The sequence below is a fragment of the Dermacentor andersoni genome, chromosome 4, assembly GCF_023375885.2.
Source record: "Dermacentor andersoni chromosome 4, qqDerAnde1_hic_scaffold, whole genome shotgun sequence".
NCBI classification, from domain to species: Eukaryota; Metazoa; Arthropoda; class Arachnida; order Ixodida; family Ixodidae; genus Dermacentor; species Dermacentor andersoni.
This window is the reverse complement of record NC_092817.1, coordinates 66,957,440-66,974,604: the sequence shown is the minus strand read 5'-3', so window position 1 is coordinate 66,974,604 and position 17,165 is coordinate 66,957,440. Positions and strand designations below refer to the sequence as shown.

The 17,165-nt window shown below is 43.2% G+C and overlaps 2 protein-coding genes across 2 annotated transcripts; both read left to right on the top strand.

Annotated features, from left to right (window-relative positions):
* Positions 1 to 5,383, top strand: LOC126536738 (very long chain fatty acid elongase AAEL008004-like). Its single transcript, XM_050183752.3, has 2 exons — positions 1 to 593; positions 4,288 to 5,383. The coding sequence occupies exon 2, from the start codon at positions 4,333 to 4,335 to the stop codon at positions 5,200 to 5,202; it is 870 nt and encodes a 289-aa protein (XP_050039709.1). The 5' UTR covers positions 1 to 593; positions 4,288 to 4,332; the 3' UTR covers positions 5,203 to 5,383.
* A 3,153-nt stretch (positions 5,384 to 8,536) lies between these two features.
* On the top strand, positions 8,537 to 9,470 carry LOC126536737 (very long chain fatty acid elongase AAEL008004-like). Its single transcript, XM_050183751.2, has one exon. The coding sequence runs from the start codon at positions 8,584 to 8,586 to the stop codon at positions 9,451 to 9,453; it is 870 nt and encodes a 289-aa protein (XP_050039708.2). The 5' UTR covers positions 8,537 to 8,583; the 3' UTR covers positions 9,454 to 9,470.
* Positions 9,471 to 17,165: the final 7,695 nt, after the last annotated feature.

Below are 17,165 nucleotides of genomic sequence, written 5' to 3'. Positions count from 1 at the left end.
CTCGCTTAAGGTCCAGCTTCCACACTTAAAAATTCAAAGTCAGCACTTGACTGGGTTCTCTCGCCCCTCTTCATGGGCGAAGGTCTCCGCATAATTGCCTAAAGTAATCACGAAGGGAGCAAACAAAAAATTAAAAAAAGGAAGACGCAAACAATAAAAGAGTGGCCCTCTCTTTCGTGCTCGCACGGTCGGGATAAGAGCGCACCACCGCGCTGCATGCGCATATAGCGTGTTGCGGGCAACAAGAACTCGGCACAGGATTACTTCTTTCCCGCTTACGGCATGGAAGGCAGAGGTAGTAATCACGGCAACAAGAGAAGAAAAAAAAACGCGACCTTGTTTGCAGTTGTGACGTTGCCGAGTGGTGAGTGCACGTCGATTTTATTGTTCTCACACCGAAGGTGCGTGGTCTGCTCTCCAGGCCAACGAGAACGCCACCGCCCGGACGCGGGATCCCCAGAATGCACGATTTCTTTTCTTTCCTTCTCCGCTCGAGTCAGGAAGGCACTTAGTCCGCTGTGTTTGGTCAACATTCACGCTCCTGGAATTCGGATAGCCGAAGAACAAAGAACGCCTGGACCACTTGTAGCCAGGTAAGAGGAACGCTAGAGGTGCGTTTAATTTTGCGCTGAGTTTATGGCATCTCACAAAGCAAAGCTTGAAGCGTATGGCGTTACCCATTTGATTAATAGCATACATAATGTTTCAACAACACGTTAAATCTGATTAAACGCGCTTGAGCTTATTGTTAACAACTTTAATGTGGATATCTGTGTTCCGTGTACTCTAGAAACAAGCAAACGAACTTTAAACGTGAGACATATAAAATAGGCTTCGCGACCATATTCAGCGATGAATATCGTAGAGCGCAAAAAAATATGGTGCCAATTCTCGTTCTAAGTTAAAGCAGAAAGCTTTTACCATATATTAACACTTTGTTTTTTCCCGACGGTTGGGACTTTCGGTAGCAAGGCATGTTTGAACCAGGTAATAAATTTTCAGCCGACCAATGCAAAATAAAATCAACTTTCGTATTACTTTTCATCGTACTCCTATTTATATGTAACCGCTAAACATCGTAGCTGACTATTGGTTAGAGATGTGAACGCAGTCTAACAGGGATCACGTTTTCGCCAAAGCGCCTTCAACGAAGCCGCAGTAAATGAGCAAATGCTGGTATTAAATTACGTCACAATAGAGCCTTTACTTTTACTGTGGTACTTTTATTGCTGTATAGGAAGATCTCTTTGCAAACGTTATTTTTGGGTAAACCACTCTCCACTCTCCATAATTATTTCACGCATCTTCAGCCATGGCATTGCATCTGTATAGTACATGTAGTCAAGGTGTCCTTAATTAGGAGAAATTCAACCTCGCAGGGATCACTACAAATCAGCGGATTTAAGTCCTTGTAGCTTCCTATTATCTTTCCTAAATATTCAGAAAACATTTATACCAACACATTTTGAAGAGAATGAAGACATAATAGAACGCGAGCATAGTTGTTAACAGAAGTTCACAAAGTTACCATGAAGCTCAGTGATGTGCATTGATGCACAATTTCACAAGGAAAATAATTTGAATAGAGATGAATTTATCATATATTTGATGGGTAGGAAAACAAAAAAAAACGTTCACGTCCCTTTTTCGTGACACTAATATCACGATAGTTCAAAACGTGACAGAAGTTGCTACATCAAGAGGACCATCGTCGCTTAGCTCCAACTGCTCTATTGAACCACAGAGAGCTAGCTGTGCGTAAAATTTTTATCTGAGATACTAGAAGGATGAATAAAAGAACACCTTTGGCACTTTAAGTATTATTGAGAAGGTATCGAAAATGTCCAAATTTTAGTGTTGTACGCACTCATATCATTGACAGACTCACAGTGCCATCAAGAAACCTATATTAAAGTTCGTCTGAAAGAATTACTAGATAGCCAACCCAAGCTACTGTAGCGATGGTATACTGAAAGTCAATGAGGATGTTTTGACTACCGCTGCATTTAAAAAAAGAATCAAATATTTAACTTGGACGCTCAAGTATGAGGAAATGTGTACCTAAATATATATTTCCTTATAGTTCTATATTGGCCTTTGATTATTTTAACAAGTGCCGCTGAGATGGCCGTGCTCAATCAAGGCGTCACTTATTGTCGAGAACGAGCACCCAACATGCCAGCGGTTCGGTTATGTGCCTGATCGCAACATGCTCGATTCTTTCGAAAATCAGCCAGGTCTTGAGCTGAATACGCAGCCGCAAATAACTCTCCTCTAGTAATGACGAGTGAGGTTACCCTCTCAGGCATACTTAATGTACACTTGGGTTTCAGAAATCCAGCAGATACTTAGTACAAATTCTGTGTTCGATTCATATTTGTTTGGGCTGGCGTGTGATTATTGGAACGGTGCCGCTATCTGTGTCAAAAGAATTCTATGCACTTTCTGGCTGTACTGGATTTCCTTGTTCAAGAATAGGCGCTGAAGGAGTTCTTTTTCTAATTCTTTTTCCAGGATGGTAGGGAGACACGTGTAAGGTAGTTAGTAGAAAATAGTTTTCTTTCTCATAATGGACAATGAACAAGAAACTTAACGGCAACGAAAGGGCAAGTGTTCCTTGTTTCGCGGCCCAATTTCAGGAGTGCGATCTCAAGTGAGTACATAGGAAGGGTAGAAATTCAGCCTTGATGGTACGGCATACTGCAAGTGGGTCGCTAGGTACAGGGACAGACGAAGGGCAGAACACTGTGCTAACTTGTCCAAGTTAGCGCATGTGTTATGCCCTCCGTCTGTCCCTGTTTCTTGAGCTTACCTAGCGTAGTATATAGGGAAGAGGGGGAATTCTCCTGGCCAGTGCGTAGCAGTGTTTTCATAAACGCAACACACCACGTTGAATGTTTTGTGAAACACACTCATTTCAGGGAACGAGAAGAAAGGGGGCTAACCGAGGGACCCAATTTTTATTAATCGAATTATGAGAAGCCAACAAACAAGGACACCAGGGACAACATAGGGGAAATTACTTGTACCTACTGATTGAATTAAAGAAATTCACTTTCATTGAGATTAATTTATCATTTCTTTAATTCAATTAGTAACTACGAGTAATTTGCTCTATGTTGTCCCTGGTGTCATTGTTTGGCGGCTTCTCATGATTATTTCAGGGAAGTGATAAAGGAGATCTCATTTCCGCCTGCACAATTGCCCCCTAGGGAAGGTCGCTAAGGAGCGCAAGATAACATTGTTGTGATTTCCTTGCCATTCGCTCATGTACCAGGGTAATTTCTCGCTTATAGGACTACTTATATAAGGAAGAATGGCTCTGCATACAGACAGGTTAGCGCAAACAGTTTATTACTGAAATCGCAGTATGTGTGGAAGTTAAAAAGCATTTTTGTCTGATATGGTAACGGCAATAAAAATATACACACCTCAGACAACACTGTTCATTTCTTTGTTATTGAGATACTTTTATAGTCTTTTTTATAGTGTCTTCTATACCAGAAGCGCCGTTATAGAGAGTTTGACAACTCACTCATTCACCAGCCTTTGCTAGCTAACAATAGATATCAGAATAAGGAATGCCTATTAACTGTCCTTTTACACAGTAACTAAACCTTTTGTTAAGTTGAATGGTTCTCGCTTCCACCACTCAATCAACAGAAATGATCTCTTTAGCTGTAAATGCACATATTCAATAAAAGCACCTATAGCTACATCATTCTAGTTCTTATAGATCCCGGAAAGTAAGTATCTTCCTTAAAACTTTAGTAAATCTTCCTTCATCTAACTTTATGTCTTTAAGCATAGCGAAAACCACATTTTTTAAAATTCTAATAAACTGTATTCAACAAAACACGTTGACAGAGATCTCCCCTCTCAGTGTATCATTCGTATTACCGCCAAATACCTCGAATAAACTTTTAATCTCACTCGCTTAAGCTGTCTTTGTTCTTGTTTCAATGATGGTATATATCACAAACTTAGGTCGCATCTCCACACTCGAAAATGTAGCCTATTTAATTTACGGCGTATTTCAAGCTCACACTAGCCCTAAATCAATAGAAAAGCTCACCGGAGTCATGCGAGATGGAAATTGTTAACAAACAACGAACATCATCTGTTTTAGTTTCCGAACAGCCACGCATCTGAGCCTTTTATTCGCGTCTGATAGATTGCTCGTAATATTTCCATTGTACTTTTTTGGTGCTCTGTGTATAACACAAAAGGAAAGGAAATTAACACACACCCGCAGCAAATCTTAGAATATTGTGCTTTTTTTTCCAGCTTTTCACTTCACCATCGCCCAGGACACCAGGCGTCAGCGACAAGATGACGTTCACAGTGAACCCTTTCGCATTAGCGGATCGGATCGTACAGATGGGTGATCCTAGGACCAGAGACTACCCGCTCGTCGTGAACCCACTTTTCGTGTTCCCGCTCGTGTTCTTCTATTTGTACTTCGTCAAGATCGCCGGTCCAAGCTGGATGAAAGACAAAAAGCCCTTTGACATCATCAATGTAGTGCGCGCGTACAACCTGTTCATGGTCGCAGTGAGCGCCGTATTCCTTTACTTGCACCTGAGACTCACATACTTGCCTGGTGGCCGCTACAGCCTCTGGTGCCAAGGTATCACCGGCTACACGGACGACGAGCTCGCCCGCTACTACAAGTATGGCTGGTTCTTCGTCGCTGTGCGATACGCCGATCTCCTGGACACTGTGTTCTGTGTGCTGCGCAAGAAGTTCAACCAGATAACTCACCTGCACGTTATCCATCACACCCTGGTGACGGTCAACGTGTGGTTCTACACTCTGTTTGCGCCCGAAGGACAGCCGGCGCTAGGATTGGCCATAAACGTGTTTGTGCACATCGTCATGTACTTCTACTACTTCCTTGCCACGTTGGGCCCAAACGTTCGCAAGCACCTCTGGTGGAAAAAGTACCTGACCACAATGCAAATCGTGCAGTTCGTCATAGTCATGGCACACATCTCCATACCGCTGTTCGTGGACTGCGGATTCCCTAGGTCCATCATAATCATCGGCAATCTGCAAACTTTGCTATTGTTGTGCATGTTCGTGAACTTTTACATTAAGGCGTACATGAATAAGGCTAGTTCCTCAAAACCCATTGCACAGTCAGAATTGAAAGTCAGCGAAAATGGGTGCAATACTAGCCAAAACGACAAGAAAGATTGACCTATGTTTATGTGCCACAGCTACTTTGTAAATTCAGAACATCTAATAAAAAACAAGAAAATCACACTTACACTATTGTTCCTTTTCCTGTTGGATTCGCTTGTCAGACTTACCAGCAACCAGTCAATCTCCTTCCCACAACATTATTTTTTGTTTAAGTCATCAATGTTAACTGAAAGATACAATGGTGACACGTAACGAGACCGGTACATATCAGGGTGAGTGTGATATCGAAGGCCTACGGTGACGCCATTTTAGTATATCCAGAACAGCGGAGTTTAGTATATTGGAGTGCTGTTTTGTGAAGCCAGTTCCTAGGGTGCGCGCCCTGCACCATCTCGGATTGACCGAATGGTGGCGCCTTTTAAATAAACTGCAATCGCATTGGCTGCTCAACGCATACATTTTTCCCCGAGTGCCTATGACATGAATACTCTTGTGATCTGGCGTTCTCCACAAAGCTGCTTCTGTGTCGTGTACACGGTCGAGGGCGTATCGCGTTCTGCCTTTTACGAACTCCTCACAAATAACAAAAGTGGCAGCTGAAGAACTCCGCGCTTATGGCACACTTAATGCGCACGTTTATACCTCTCATTCATTTTTTTTTTGTTTTTGCTGGGCTACCAAAGACACTGACAATGTCACCTTCGCCATACTACAGCATTTCCTGGTCGTATCTCTTCAGATCATTCACCTCTCCCGAGCATCCTGGAGCACCTGCTACCATAGCATTTGTTTTGTTTTATGCCTACAGAACTCGCTCCCTCGTGGGTGTAACCGAGTCGGCGAAACCTGTCGTCCCAGTAAGAAAGCGGAAGTCATTTTCCTTAGCTACTGAAATCCTCGAAGTAGCGAAGCAAAATCACGCCTTTCACTCTTTGAGGCTTGCCAGCCTGCGGATGCTGTCATTCAGTACTCGTCAGTTTTACCAGCCCTGGGAGGAGCGACTCCTTTTATTCACCGTTATGGTGGCGATGACACAAATGAAAGTATTTCGTCATGACCACGTTCATTTGCGGGTCAAGTCCTAAATTAGACATGTGCCCGCCCACGTCCAAGATCCTGTGAGAGAAGTTACTTCGAGACTGTGCTGCTGCTGCTGACATATCAAGCCAGTGTCGCTTGCGTCAGTCATGGGCTCCAGCCACGCATAGAGAAGTCGCTTAAAGTGCAACCAAAGTGCGAGCTCTTTCTGACTTTTTTTCAGTGCGACGTCGAAGTAGGTGAGTTTCTGATCTTACTAAACTACTTTCATTATTTTGCGCATGTTTGCTCAGAGTAACATTTCTAGCACTTCCGGCGTACAGTGAAGTGATAACCAGGGATACTTATGACGCCTTGTTTACCTTCCACTTTTACAGCGGGAACTAACACTTTCTTTTTTGGTCATAGGGCGAGCATCGCTTGCTGCACATATATTACATTTGTATGCATGCTAAAATAATTTGTTCAACAGGATCTCTCCGTTAGTCAAAACAAAGGATTTAACTTGCCGTGAGTGTAACTAAAACCGCTCGCAGCTGGTCAAAGAGCTTTGTACATTACTTTGTGCACCATCTAAAGCTAGCGAAAGAGTTCCGCTGAATGGAAAATAGCAATCCTGCACGATGTGGCTAAAGGTTGGCGGTGAACTTCTTTGCTTAAGAAAAAGGAGAGCGTTAATACGATTCGCAATGGATACGTGACCGCGATACTGACAACACAGTCGTAAATATATCTTTGTACGTTTTCCATTTCCTGTTTGATCACCGTGTTTTGTGGACATCGCACACTCCATGAATGATTCTATATCAGCAATATTTCAGATGTTTCACGCATATTCCGCGAGCATTTAATAAAATTCTTGCAGGTGCTTAGTAGGGTGTTGCTAAAGCATTACACATGATCAAACAGACAGCAGCTCGCGAAGCCGTTAGACTACTGTAAGAGGTGCGCCCTACTTTACTGATGCTGAAAGTTGTTCAGTTTGTTTGCTGGCATTGTAGACAGCACTAGGAAGACGATGACAAACAAGAACTACACATGATGTTAGGTGCCTTTTATGTATGTAAGCATTGGTGCGCTAAAATTAGTTGATGCCGGCGCCCGTCTTGCGTAGTTAGCGTTCGTCTTCGTCTTCCTTAGCGCTGTAATCATATTTCGTAATGACCTACCTTAAGCGAAGCCTAAATGTTAAGCAAAAATAATTGAAACAGACCAATTTATGTAGAGCTTTTTTTTTTCACCACAAAAGTGGCACTTACGCAGGCAAATTGGGAAACATGTCTTCTCGTTGCTACATGAAATGAAAATGAAATTTTGGGGTTTTACATGCCAAAACCACGATTTGATTAAAGGCATGCCATAGTGGTGGATTCCGGAGTAATTTGGACCACCTGGGTCTGTTTAACGTGCGCCTAATCTAAGTACATTGGTGTTTTCGCATTTCTGTCCGATTGAAATTCGGCTGTCATGGCCGCGATTCGATCTCGCGACCTCGTGCTTAGCAGCCCAAAATGCTACATCCGTTCTTTCCCATAGCAGAATAGAAAACTGCACAAAACCGACAGATGAAAGGTGAAAAAAAAAGTAGGGTTCTCTGCGCATAGAGCTCACAGAGTTGAAGCGGTGCATGCCACATACATTGCACTAAAGAACGCTTGTGTTATCCGTTGCCTTTAATTCACCAAACTAAACTTAATATTGCAATATTGCCTCCAGTACATTAAATTCCAGTCTTTCAGTCTTTCAAACCTATTTTGCATTAGCGGCGCCAAACAAGCATTCTTATGTTGCCTAGTCGCGTTACAATCCCTTGCATAAGTTACCCATATTCACATGCAGTATAATATTTCTATGCACAAAAGAGCCCTTTGCACTATCGGACGCTTTCTAGCACTCCCCCCCCCCCTTTCGGACATCAAGCGCTCGTATTTAATAAGTATTTATTCCTTCAGGGACGACCCTTGCCATCAGTGATGCTCGGAACACCATAAACTATGCGCTGGGTATAGTGACAGCGAGGCTCTTTACAGAGTAGAGTTCATGACAATGCAATATTCTTTGCTGCAAAATTTACTCGAGATATAGCGCCGTGTTCTTTTAAGTGCCAGGTTACAAATACAAGTCCAGAGTTAATTATACGCCGCGTGAAAAAAAGAAACATCTTAAGCACTCGAACAACTCTAAACGAGTGAAGCATCATTAGGGAAGTCTCCCACGACCTCACGCGTTTCTAAGTACCAATCCATACAATACGAGTCACACTGCATGTCCCAGAGTCAACTTAGTTCACGTGCTTACTGCCCGGAAACGTTTCGAAAGCACTGTACGGTATATGATACGTATTAAAATTTTTACAGGTCAACGTTTGCCTGCACTCGAAGACAGCAGGCCTCAGGAATGACCATGGTGTTCACATTAAACCCCATCACTATTGCCAACAGTATTGTGGAGATGGGGGATCCGAGGACGAGGGACTATCCCCTAGTGTTGAACCCCCTGTTCGTCTTTCCTCTTGTGGTTTCCTACTTGTACTTTGTCAAGGTTGCCGGGCCGCGTTGGATGAAGGATCGTAAGCCCTTCAATATCATAAACATCGTACGTTGCTACAATCTTTTCATGGTCGCCGTCGCTGCGGTATTCCTCTACTTGCACCTGAAGATGACGTACCTTCCTGGGGGCCGGTACAGCCTCTGGTGCCAGGGGATCACCGGCGAAAGCGACGACGAACTCGAGCGGTACTACAAGTACGGGTGGTTCTTCATCGCCGTGCGCTACGCAGACCTCCTGGACACGGTGTTCTGCGTGCTGCGCAAGAAGTTCAACCAGATTACGCACCTGCACGTAATTCATCACACCATGGTGACCGTGAACGTCTGGTATTATGCCCTGTTCGCACCCGAAGGCCAACCGGCCCTCGGCTTGGCCATGAACGCGTTCGTGCATGTCGTGATGTATTTTTACTATTTCCTGGCCACGCTGGGTCCGAGAGTACGCAAGCACCTGTGGTGGAAGAAGTACTTGACCACTCTACAGATCGTACAGTTTGTGATCGCTATATTGCACATTTCCATACCACTTTTCGTGGACTGTGGATTTCCAAAGTCCATCATAATCTCGGGCGGCTTACAGACGTTTCTCTTGTTATGTTTATTTGTAAATTTCTACATCAAGGCCTACATGCAGAAAGGTAGTCACTTGAAACTTTCGCCAGAGGCCCTGGACGACAATGGTGAAAAGAGACCGGAAAAGAATGGCAAGAAAGATTAGCGCACTGTAGTGCTTCAGTTTACTCGTCTAAATAAAAAGGCAAAGTTGTACTTGTTTCGTACGGTTAGGTTATTGGCACTTTGGCACGGTTACTATATATGCTTTTATTAATCCCGTTTGTGGCAGAGTAACATGGCAATCTGTTTTTCTTGTCCTGTGCTAAGAAATAGCAAGTGAAAAGTCTTTTCACTCTGCTTCAGAAACGTTTAGGCATGTGGCGTTAGTGAGCTTAAAGCTCACACATTCTTTAATTGCATGCATTTCGTGCTTAAAATTTTTATTTCTCTATTTTGTAACTAAAAGAACATTGCAAAAGAATAAAGGATTGATACATACATACATACATACATACATACATACATACATACATACATACATACATACATACATACATACATACATACATACATACATACATACATACATACATACATACATACATACATACATACATACATACATACATACATACATACATACATACATACATACATACATACATACATACATACATACATATATACATACATATTGAGACGAGAGAGAAGAAAGAAACCGGGGAGATCAATTTCTTAGGGGCTCGTGATCATGATATATATATATATATAGTTCAATGAGAAGTTCTGTGGGTCCGGTGCATCCGGTGAGTCCTTCGTCTTCTGACGAAGGCCGTGCCACGGCCGAAACGTTAAGAACATTAAAGATGCAATTTTCGTAAGTGTGCACCTTCGTTTCTAAAACTATATATATATATATATATATATATATATATATATATATATATATATATTATATACAAGCGAAATTAAACGGCAACATTTTATATGAAGTTAAGAGAGATTTTGTCTCCGTCGAAGGCTGCAGAAGGGCTAAACTTATTCTTTGGTTCCATTTCCACTGAGGAGGAGCCCATTTCTGGTGATCTTATATTTGACTCCATTAAAGCTACTATGAATGACAACGTGATCACTCAGGAAGGAACCGAATTAGCTATTGAACGTCTCTAAATTAACTCATCACGTGGTCCAGACGGCGTATGCCCTAAATTACTTAAAGTTACTAATCCGGTCATATCACCCATTTTGGCAGCTATATTTTTACAATTTATTGAGATAGGATGTGTGCAAGAAGCCTGGAAAATTGCTTGTGTGACTCCGATACCGAAATCAGGCGATCCCTCCGTACCATCAAATTACAGGCCCACTTTCCTAACCAGTATACCTTGCAAATTACTAAAACGCATCATATTATCCGTAATAATAAAGTATTTAGCCGAGCAAAATTATTTTATTTCTAACCAACATGGTTTGTAGCACGGCCGTTTATGTGAAACACCATTATTCGAATTAGTTACCGACCTCCATCTTGCTGCTCACGGGTCCATACTGATTGATGGCATATTTATCTATTCTGATAAAACATTTGATAAGGTCCGTCACACTCGTTTGATACTAAAACATTACTGCCTTAAAATAAACAGAAACATTACTAACTGGATTGCTAGTTTTTTTTTTTATGTAGTTGTTATCAATTCGTTACCATGAATTATTGTTCGTCTTCGTTGGTTCAAGTTAAATCCGGGGTACCACAAGGCTCAGCACTTGGACCGACACACTTCCTCATCTACATTAACAACATCATTAAGAACATGACTTCTACTACTACTTCTACTACTACTACTACTTCTACTACATGACTTCTACTAGGACTGCGTTATTTATAGATAGATTACTAATCCCGATGACAACGCTGCTTTACAAAAAGAACTTGCCAGCATTTCCGCTTGGTGTGATCAATGGCAAATGAAAGTTAACGCTTCTAAATCCAATGTTACCACTCTGACAACTGCTACTCACCCCGCCCCCCCCTGGTATCCTTACGTGATAAACACAAGGCCTATTGAACATGTTTCTTCATTAAATTACTTAGGCATGCGTGCACCTGCCTGCCGACCTAACATGGAATACCCACATTGAAGCAATAAGTTCTAAAGCATCCAAAACACTCGGCTTGGCCAGACGTCGGTTACTTCAAGCTAATCCAAAGACAAAACTTATGGGATACACCTCTCTGATTCGCTCTAAAATAGAATATGCGTCATTCATTTGGTACCCGCATCAGATATACCTAATTAATAAACTAGTGTCCGTCCAGAATTAAGCTGGCTGATTTATAACAAGAAATCACTTACGTCATTCCAGCATCACTAAAACATTTATTACTACAAAAAGGGAGACTGCTGGCATTATCATCACACTTTCACAAGCTTTATCACAATCATTCGTCATTTGCGGCCTCTTACATACAGCCTGCCCATCGCATCTTCCGGCACCTAGATCACCCTTTCAATGTTGTAACACAGCATGCACGTACAAACCCTAATTAACTCGCCACTGCTTCGTGTCATCCGTCACTGAAATATTCTACCACACAATGACGTCTTGATAATAAACTACAATAAATGTGTGCATATGCTGAATAGTGCACTTAGCATCGATTATTATTTCTGTCTTAACCTTTATGTCTACAGCCTTATAACATGTTTTGTATACGCGAGTGTCGTTCATTGTCTGTTTCATTGATGTTGCTGTTAATGTCTGCTCACCTGTTTCACTGTAGCCCCCTATGTTTACTCTAACCCCTGCCCCCCCATGTAAGGCCAGGAAAGGCCTTTAAAGTATGTGAATAAAAAATCCTTTTCACCACTACCATTAGTGTTGTATTGTGACACAGCGACAATCCTGCCCAAGGCCCTACGATGCACACGAGCCTGAATATCATAGGATTGGCTTGTTGAGCCGCACTGCAACATACCGACCCCTTATGGCAGTGCAACCTGCTTTGTTATGAAATTAAGAAGCCAGACAAAGTGAACTATTCAGCTACACTAGGTGTGCATATGCAGCTAATAGGTCTACATGTTAAATAAGACTACACAAGTGATATCTCAAGTGGCTTACATCAAAACGCTGAGATGTCTGAAATTGAGTCAGCGAAAGAATGTTTCAAAACAAGAGCTTCGAAATGAATGGTGTAGATTTGAATGGACCGCATTTTGCGCTGTTGTTTGGCAAAAACACTTAATTACATATAATCGCTTTGCAAACTGTCGTCGGAGACTGTTGCAAAGACTAAGTAAATTAAACGGGCAGTTTCACATCAGGCTCTTGTAATAGCACAACGGAGCTCGCGAGTATGAAAAAGCACGGAGGCTATCCATTTCATGCCCATTAAAGTTGTGTCAAGTTGTAATGCTCGCTGCAATAAAACTAAAATTAACGTTGGGAAAGCTGGACTTTGGCAGCTCTAATTACTCTGCGTGTAAAAGACATCACTGTCACAGAGGCACAGAAGGTAAAATGCCGCTTTGTACATATGCATGCATGGTTCGGAGACGCATGTTTGTTAGCCATTCGGGTTGTTTCTTTAAATGTGTCAAATCATAAACATACATATACTGCGTTACTCAGATATGAGACATTTTGCTCGCCAGCCATGTCATTTGCGAACCACGACAAAACAGGAAGTTTGGGTGTGCTACCACGTGAGCAATCTTTTTATCAGACCTGCAATATAAATCAGTGGAAACGGACGTTGCGTTGCATATAGTACACGTTAATTTGGCCATCTAGGCCTGCTACATTTCAGTTAGTTTATTTTCTTTCGAACAAAAAAGAGGAAAGCAGACAGAAAGCGAATCAACCTGAAAGCGCTGTCATCCGACGCCATTTCCCTGAAATATTTTCAGATAGCTTACGTCGTAACTATAAGCAAACGTGAGATGCACATTCTTTACTCTTATCATAAATCTGGGCGCAAGCAGTCTGAGTAGTTACGTAAAGTGTTCATTTCTTTCATTTAATACCAGGTTGAGTTAAGATTTGTAGTACAAACGTGCAATATTTGATATTACGCGGTAGTGGGAACTGTAGATTTTATCAGTGTCACATTACAATGCGAGACCATCTGTCTTCAATTAGCATAATTGGTAAAAGCCTTCTGAAATAGGTCTTTTTTGTCAACTAAGAAGATATTTTGGAGCTATTATAAGTTTATTGAGGCGCCTGGCGCAAGCATTTATGCTCCAGTTATGGCTTACGAGTATGTGCCCAACTTATAAAGTAATGTAGGTTATTGCCACGATAAGATCATTCACTGTACGCAGAAATTGTTCGTGATTTCTTAAATAATTTGTTGCGTAATTTAATGCGGCATGATAGGTTGGCATTATAAAAGAAATGTGAAGAGCAGCAGCCCGACTTGCCAGCAACGGCAGCCTAGAATTTATTTTGTTTGGTGGTAGCGTATACATCACCGTTTGCTTAATCTGTTGTTGCCTATAACCACCGTCGGTAACGCAAACACTTTCTTGTTGCGGTGACATAAATATCGCTGCTTTGGGCATAGAGGAGGAGGAGCGTTCCTTGCTGCAAGTGGACGCAGCCTTGACAAAGCTGGCGGCAATTGCTCTGCTCGAGCGCCGCTTATCAAGTGCGGTAGAACCCCGGAAGCCCGTGCTCAGTGGCACGACGCTTTAGCCGCAGAGCAACAGCGGTGGGTATGCCCATTTTCTGGTGCGTCCTTTAAGAAAGTACATCAACTTCAATCCACAGCATGAATGAACTAGACAACTTACCGCGGCGCGGTGTATGCCTTTCTGCTTGCGCACCAAAAGAACAGGGCGAACCCAGAAACGGCGCGGACGCCGTCACTCGCGTCTCTGTTTTCACTTTTTCAGCAGCAACAGGAGCAACATCATTCTCATGAATAGGAACAGGTTGTTGCTCCTGGACACTGCTGGCCTGGTCGTGAACAGGTGTGAGCAAAGCGATTGCACATGCATACCCTGACGACCTCGTGGGCAAAGGTGGCTGTATCGACTGTGTCTCCAAAACGTTGTCACCATGTCACCGTCGTCGACGCGAACGCAAGTGCCGATGTCGATTACTTGCGGATACTTTTGTTGCTGCGAATACTTCAAAAGACAAAACAATTGCTGCAGGCATAAATTCAATAATGAAACGGACTGTTTATGTCTACGAAAGCCTACTAACTGGCTTACCGGTCATCAACTTATTGTTGTCAGCTCATTCGACAGCACTGTATGTTACGGCGTGTTTGGGCGGTTTGAGATACAAAGATCAAGAGACACTGCGTCGTAGCCGAGGAGCAAGCGTCGACGCGCGCACGCGCTTGTGTCATGTGGTTGCCTGCCCTTTTCCTCCAACAGGCGTGACGCGACGCACTGTCGCGTAGGCGCGCGCCCACGTGCACCGACGCGTGCCAGATGTTGCGCCGGTAAGCGGACACGAAGTTCATTCGGGACACAACGCGCTGCGCACCATCCCATTTACCCTGCTTTCCCGACCACATAACTCACCATTCACATTCAAGTACAGTAACGCGGTGTGGTGGAAGAAATGAAGTAAGGGCGGGAACACGTCTCTCCAAAATACCCAATGTCCTCGAAGAAACAACATATCGACGTAGAGAGAAACTAAGTGTTAATAGAATACTGAAGCGTAGAATGTCTCACTTGCCCTTATGTGCCCAGCCTTTCTAAGCTTCAGCATATTAACACATTTGAGATTGTATCAAATTCAGGACAGTGTAGCAAATAATGGTCAACGTCACCAAGAGCTTGACAGCCCGCATGAAGATGACACACTTAAGTCCTGCTTCGCACCGGCGCGCCGGAGTTCGCGCATACCCTGCGTGCATGCGATAGACGAGGGAAGTATTGCTTGCTTTTAATTCCTTAATCACTCGAGGTTGCAGCTGTGAGGAAAACGAACGAAAGTGTATTACTACAGCTTGCTACCTCACCATTTTTCTGTCCTGACGAGCCTTCTTCATACGTGCAGGATTATACTAGCAAAACGTGAAAAACTCTCTGCACCCTCCTTCAATGCTACGCCGATGTTTGAGGGTAGACACTGAAGCACGATGTTGCAGTCCATGATACGTAATCTACAGTACGTATCATATACGCTGAACGCCCTTGTAACGGGGGAATTCTCGTTGTAGTAATTGCAGAACGGCCTTGCTTCCTGAGAGGAGAACAGACTGCAGCTGGTATGATTTTAGTTTCCTCAATGCCTACACTTTCACACGCCGTAGAGGGAACGACGTAGTCACCTCTAGATAACCATGACACCTTGAGGGACAAGAATTACACGAGCCACTGCACAAGGTCCGCCCCCTCTGTCGACCGAACCGTGAAATAGCCTAGGATGTGTCAAACTGCCAAGTGTGAAATTTACGTTAAATATTTCTAGCATTCGCACCGCTCACCTTACTCTTGTGGCGGAAGAAAAGTTTTGGGTGCCAGAGCCCCTTGACGAAATGTACTAGTTATCTACGCTTTGGTATACATGTAACGCATTGTTATCACTTTTCTCGGCGCGTTCTAATTTTCCCGAATAATAACAGCAACAGAGCACGTTCGAGGCTACTGGCGTCGAATAGACAAATACACAAACGCATTTTTTTCTGTTAAATTATTCGATGATCCCCGTATTGCCTTTCCCCTGCGTAGGGTAGAAAAGCAGGTTCTGTATTCACAAAAGAGTTACGCTAGAAACACCCGTAAGACAAAATTTCAGCCAATCCTCATGTCAAACATATTACTAGTGAAGGTAGCCAGACAATGGCAAAAACCACTTCTGAACGAAAAGTATCGTCAATTCGGCCCCAGATTTTTTTTTCCGTTGTCGACTTTCCTACCTTTCCAGTCCTCATCTCGCTCCGATTATGAGGACTAATCACACGACGAACTATAGCGAGTAACTGTCGAAGGCATTCAAAGAGCCTCCCAATCCTCATTTTTTAAAAGTTTATGCTGAAGTAGAAAAAGGAAAGAAAGTGTACTTCACAGGCGAAAGCCAGATGGCAGGCCAGAGGACACACGCCATAGTAAAAGCTCCTTCCTGTTTGCACTCCCTGTAGTTGTTTAGTCATTTTTGCCATGTTCTATAAACGTACCGCCCCCAGCACCAAGGCGGAAGCGAGGCCCGCCGTGGTTCCCTTATAAAGCGCTTTCGTGCATTCATGCTTGCGTGTTTCTGAACAGCATTTGCGTGTTCGCGAGCATTTTCGTTTCTTTTCCTTTTTTCCCTGGTCTCTGACTGCACGCCGAAAACGTTACGTCCACACGCCTCTTAATTTACCTCGTTTCAAAACTTTCACTCTTTGTGTTTTAATAACATACCCTGCACATCGTCACCGAATCACGCTAGTGACTTATAACCCTGGTGCTGCTACCTCACTCCGCTCAGACCAAGTTTGCTTATTTGATTTGCACCGTTTTTACCAATCATTGGACAGGAAGTCACGTCTCCCCGAGGCAGCTGCCTCTCGAAATAGAATAAACGCAAGGCGTACGTACCTTACTCGGACTTCACTACTACTCATCATTATGGTCTGCCAACATTGACAAAATTGTCTTTTGTCGTTCGTTTCCTCGTCATATGAAATGCGTCTTTTGTCTCAGAAGCTGCGTCGCCGACGACACAAATCAAAAGGCTGGCATTCATTTGCTAGCCGGTTTTCGGCTCGGGCGGATGCCAAAGGGATCGCCGAAATTTTTTTCGGGAATCCCTTGGCTGTAGTTTAGTGCGTAAAAAGAGGCGTAAGAAGTGCGAGCATCATATGAGGCTTAGCATAACGTCTGACAGTGGCATTTCATTTTACTAGAGTCACGTGATAGCCTG

Bases quoted from the DNA above. Each gene is read 5' to 3' on its own strand.
- LOC126536738 (XM_050183752.3), top strand. From the start codon at position 4,333: ATGACGTTCACAGTGAACCCTTTCGCATTAGCGGATCGGATCGTACAG.
- LOC126536737 (XM_050183751.2), top strand. From the start codon at position 8,584: ATGACCATGGTGTTCACATTAAACCCCATCACTATTGCCAACAGTATT.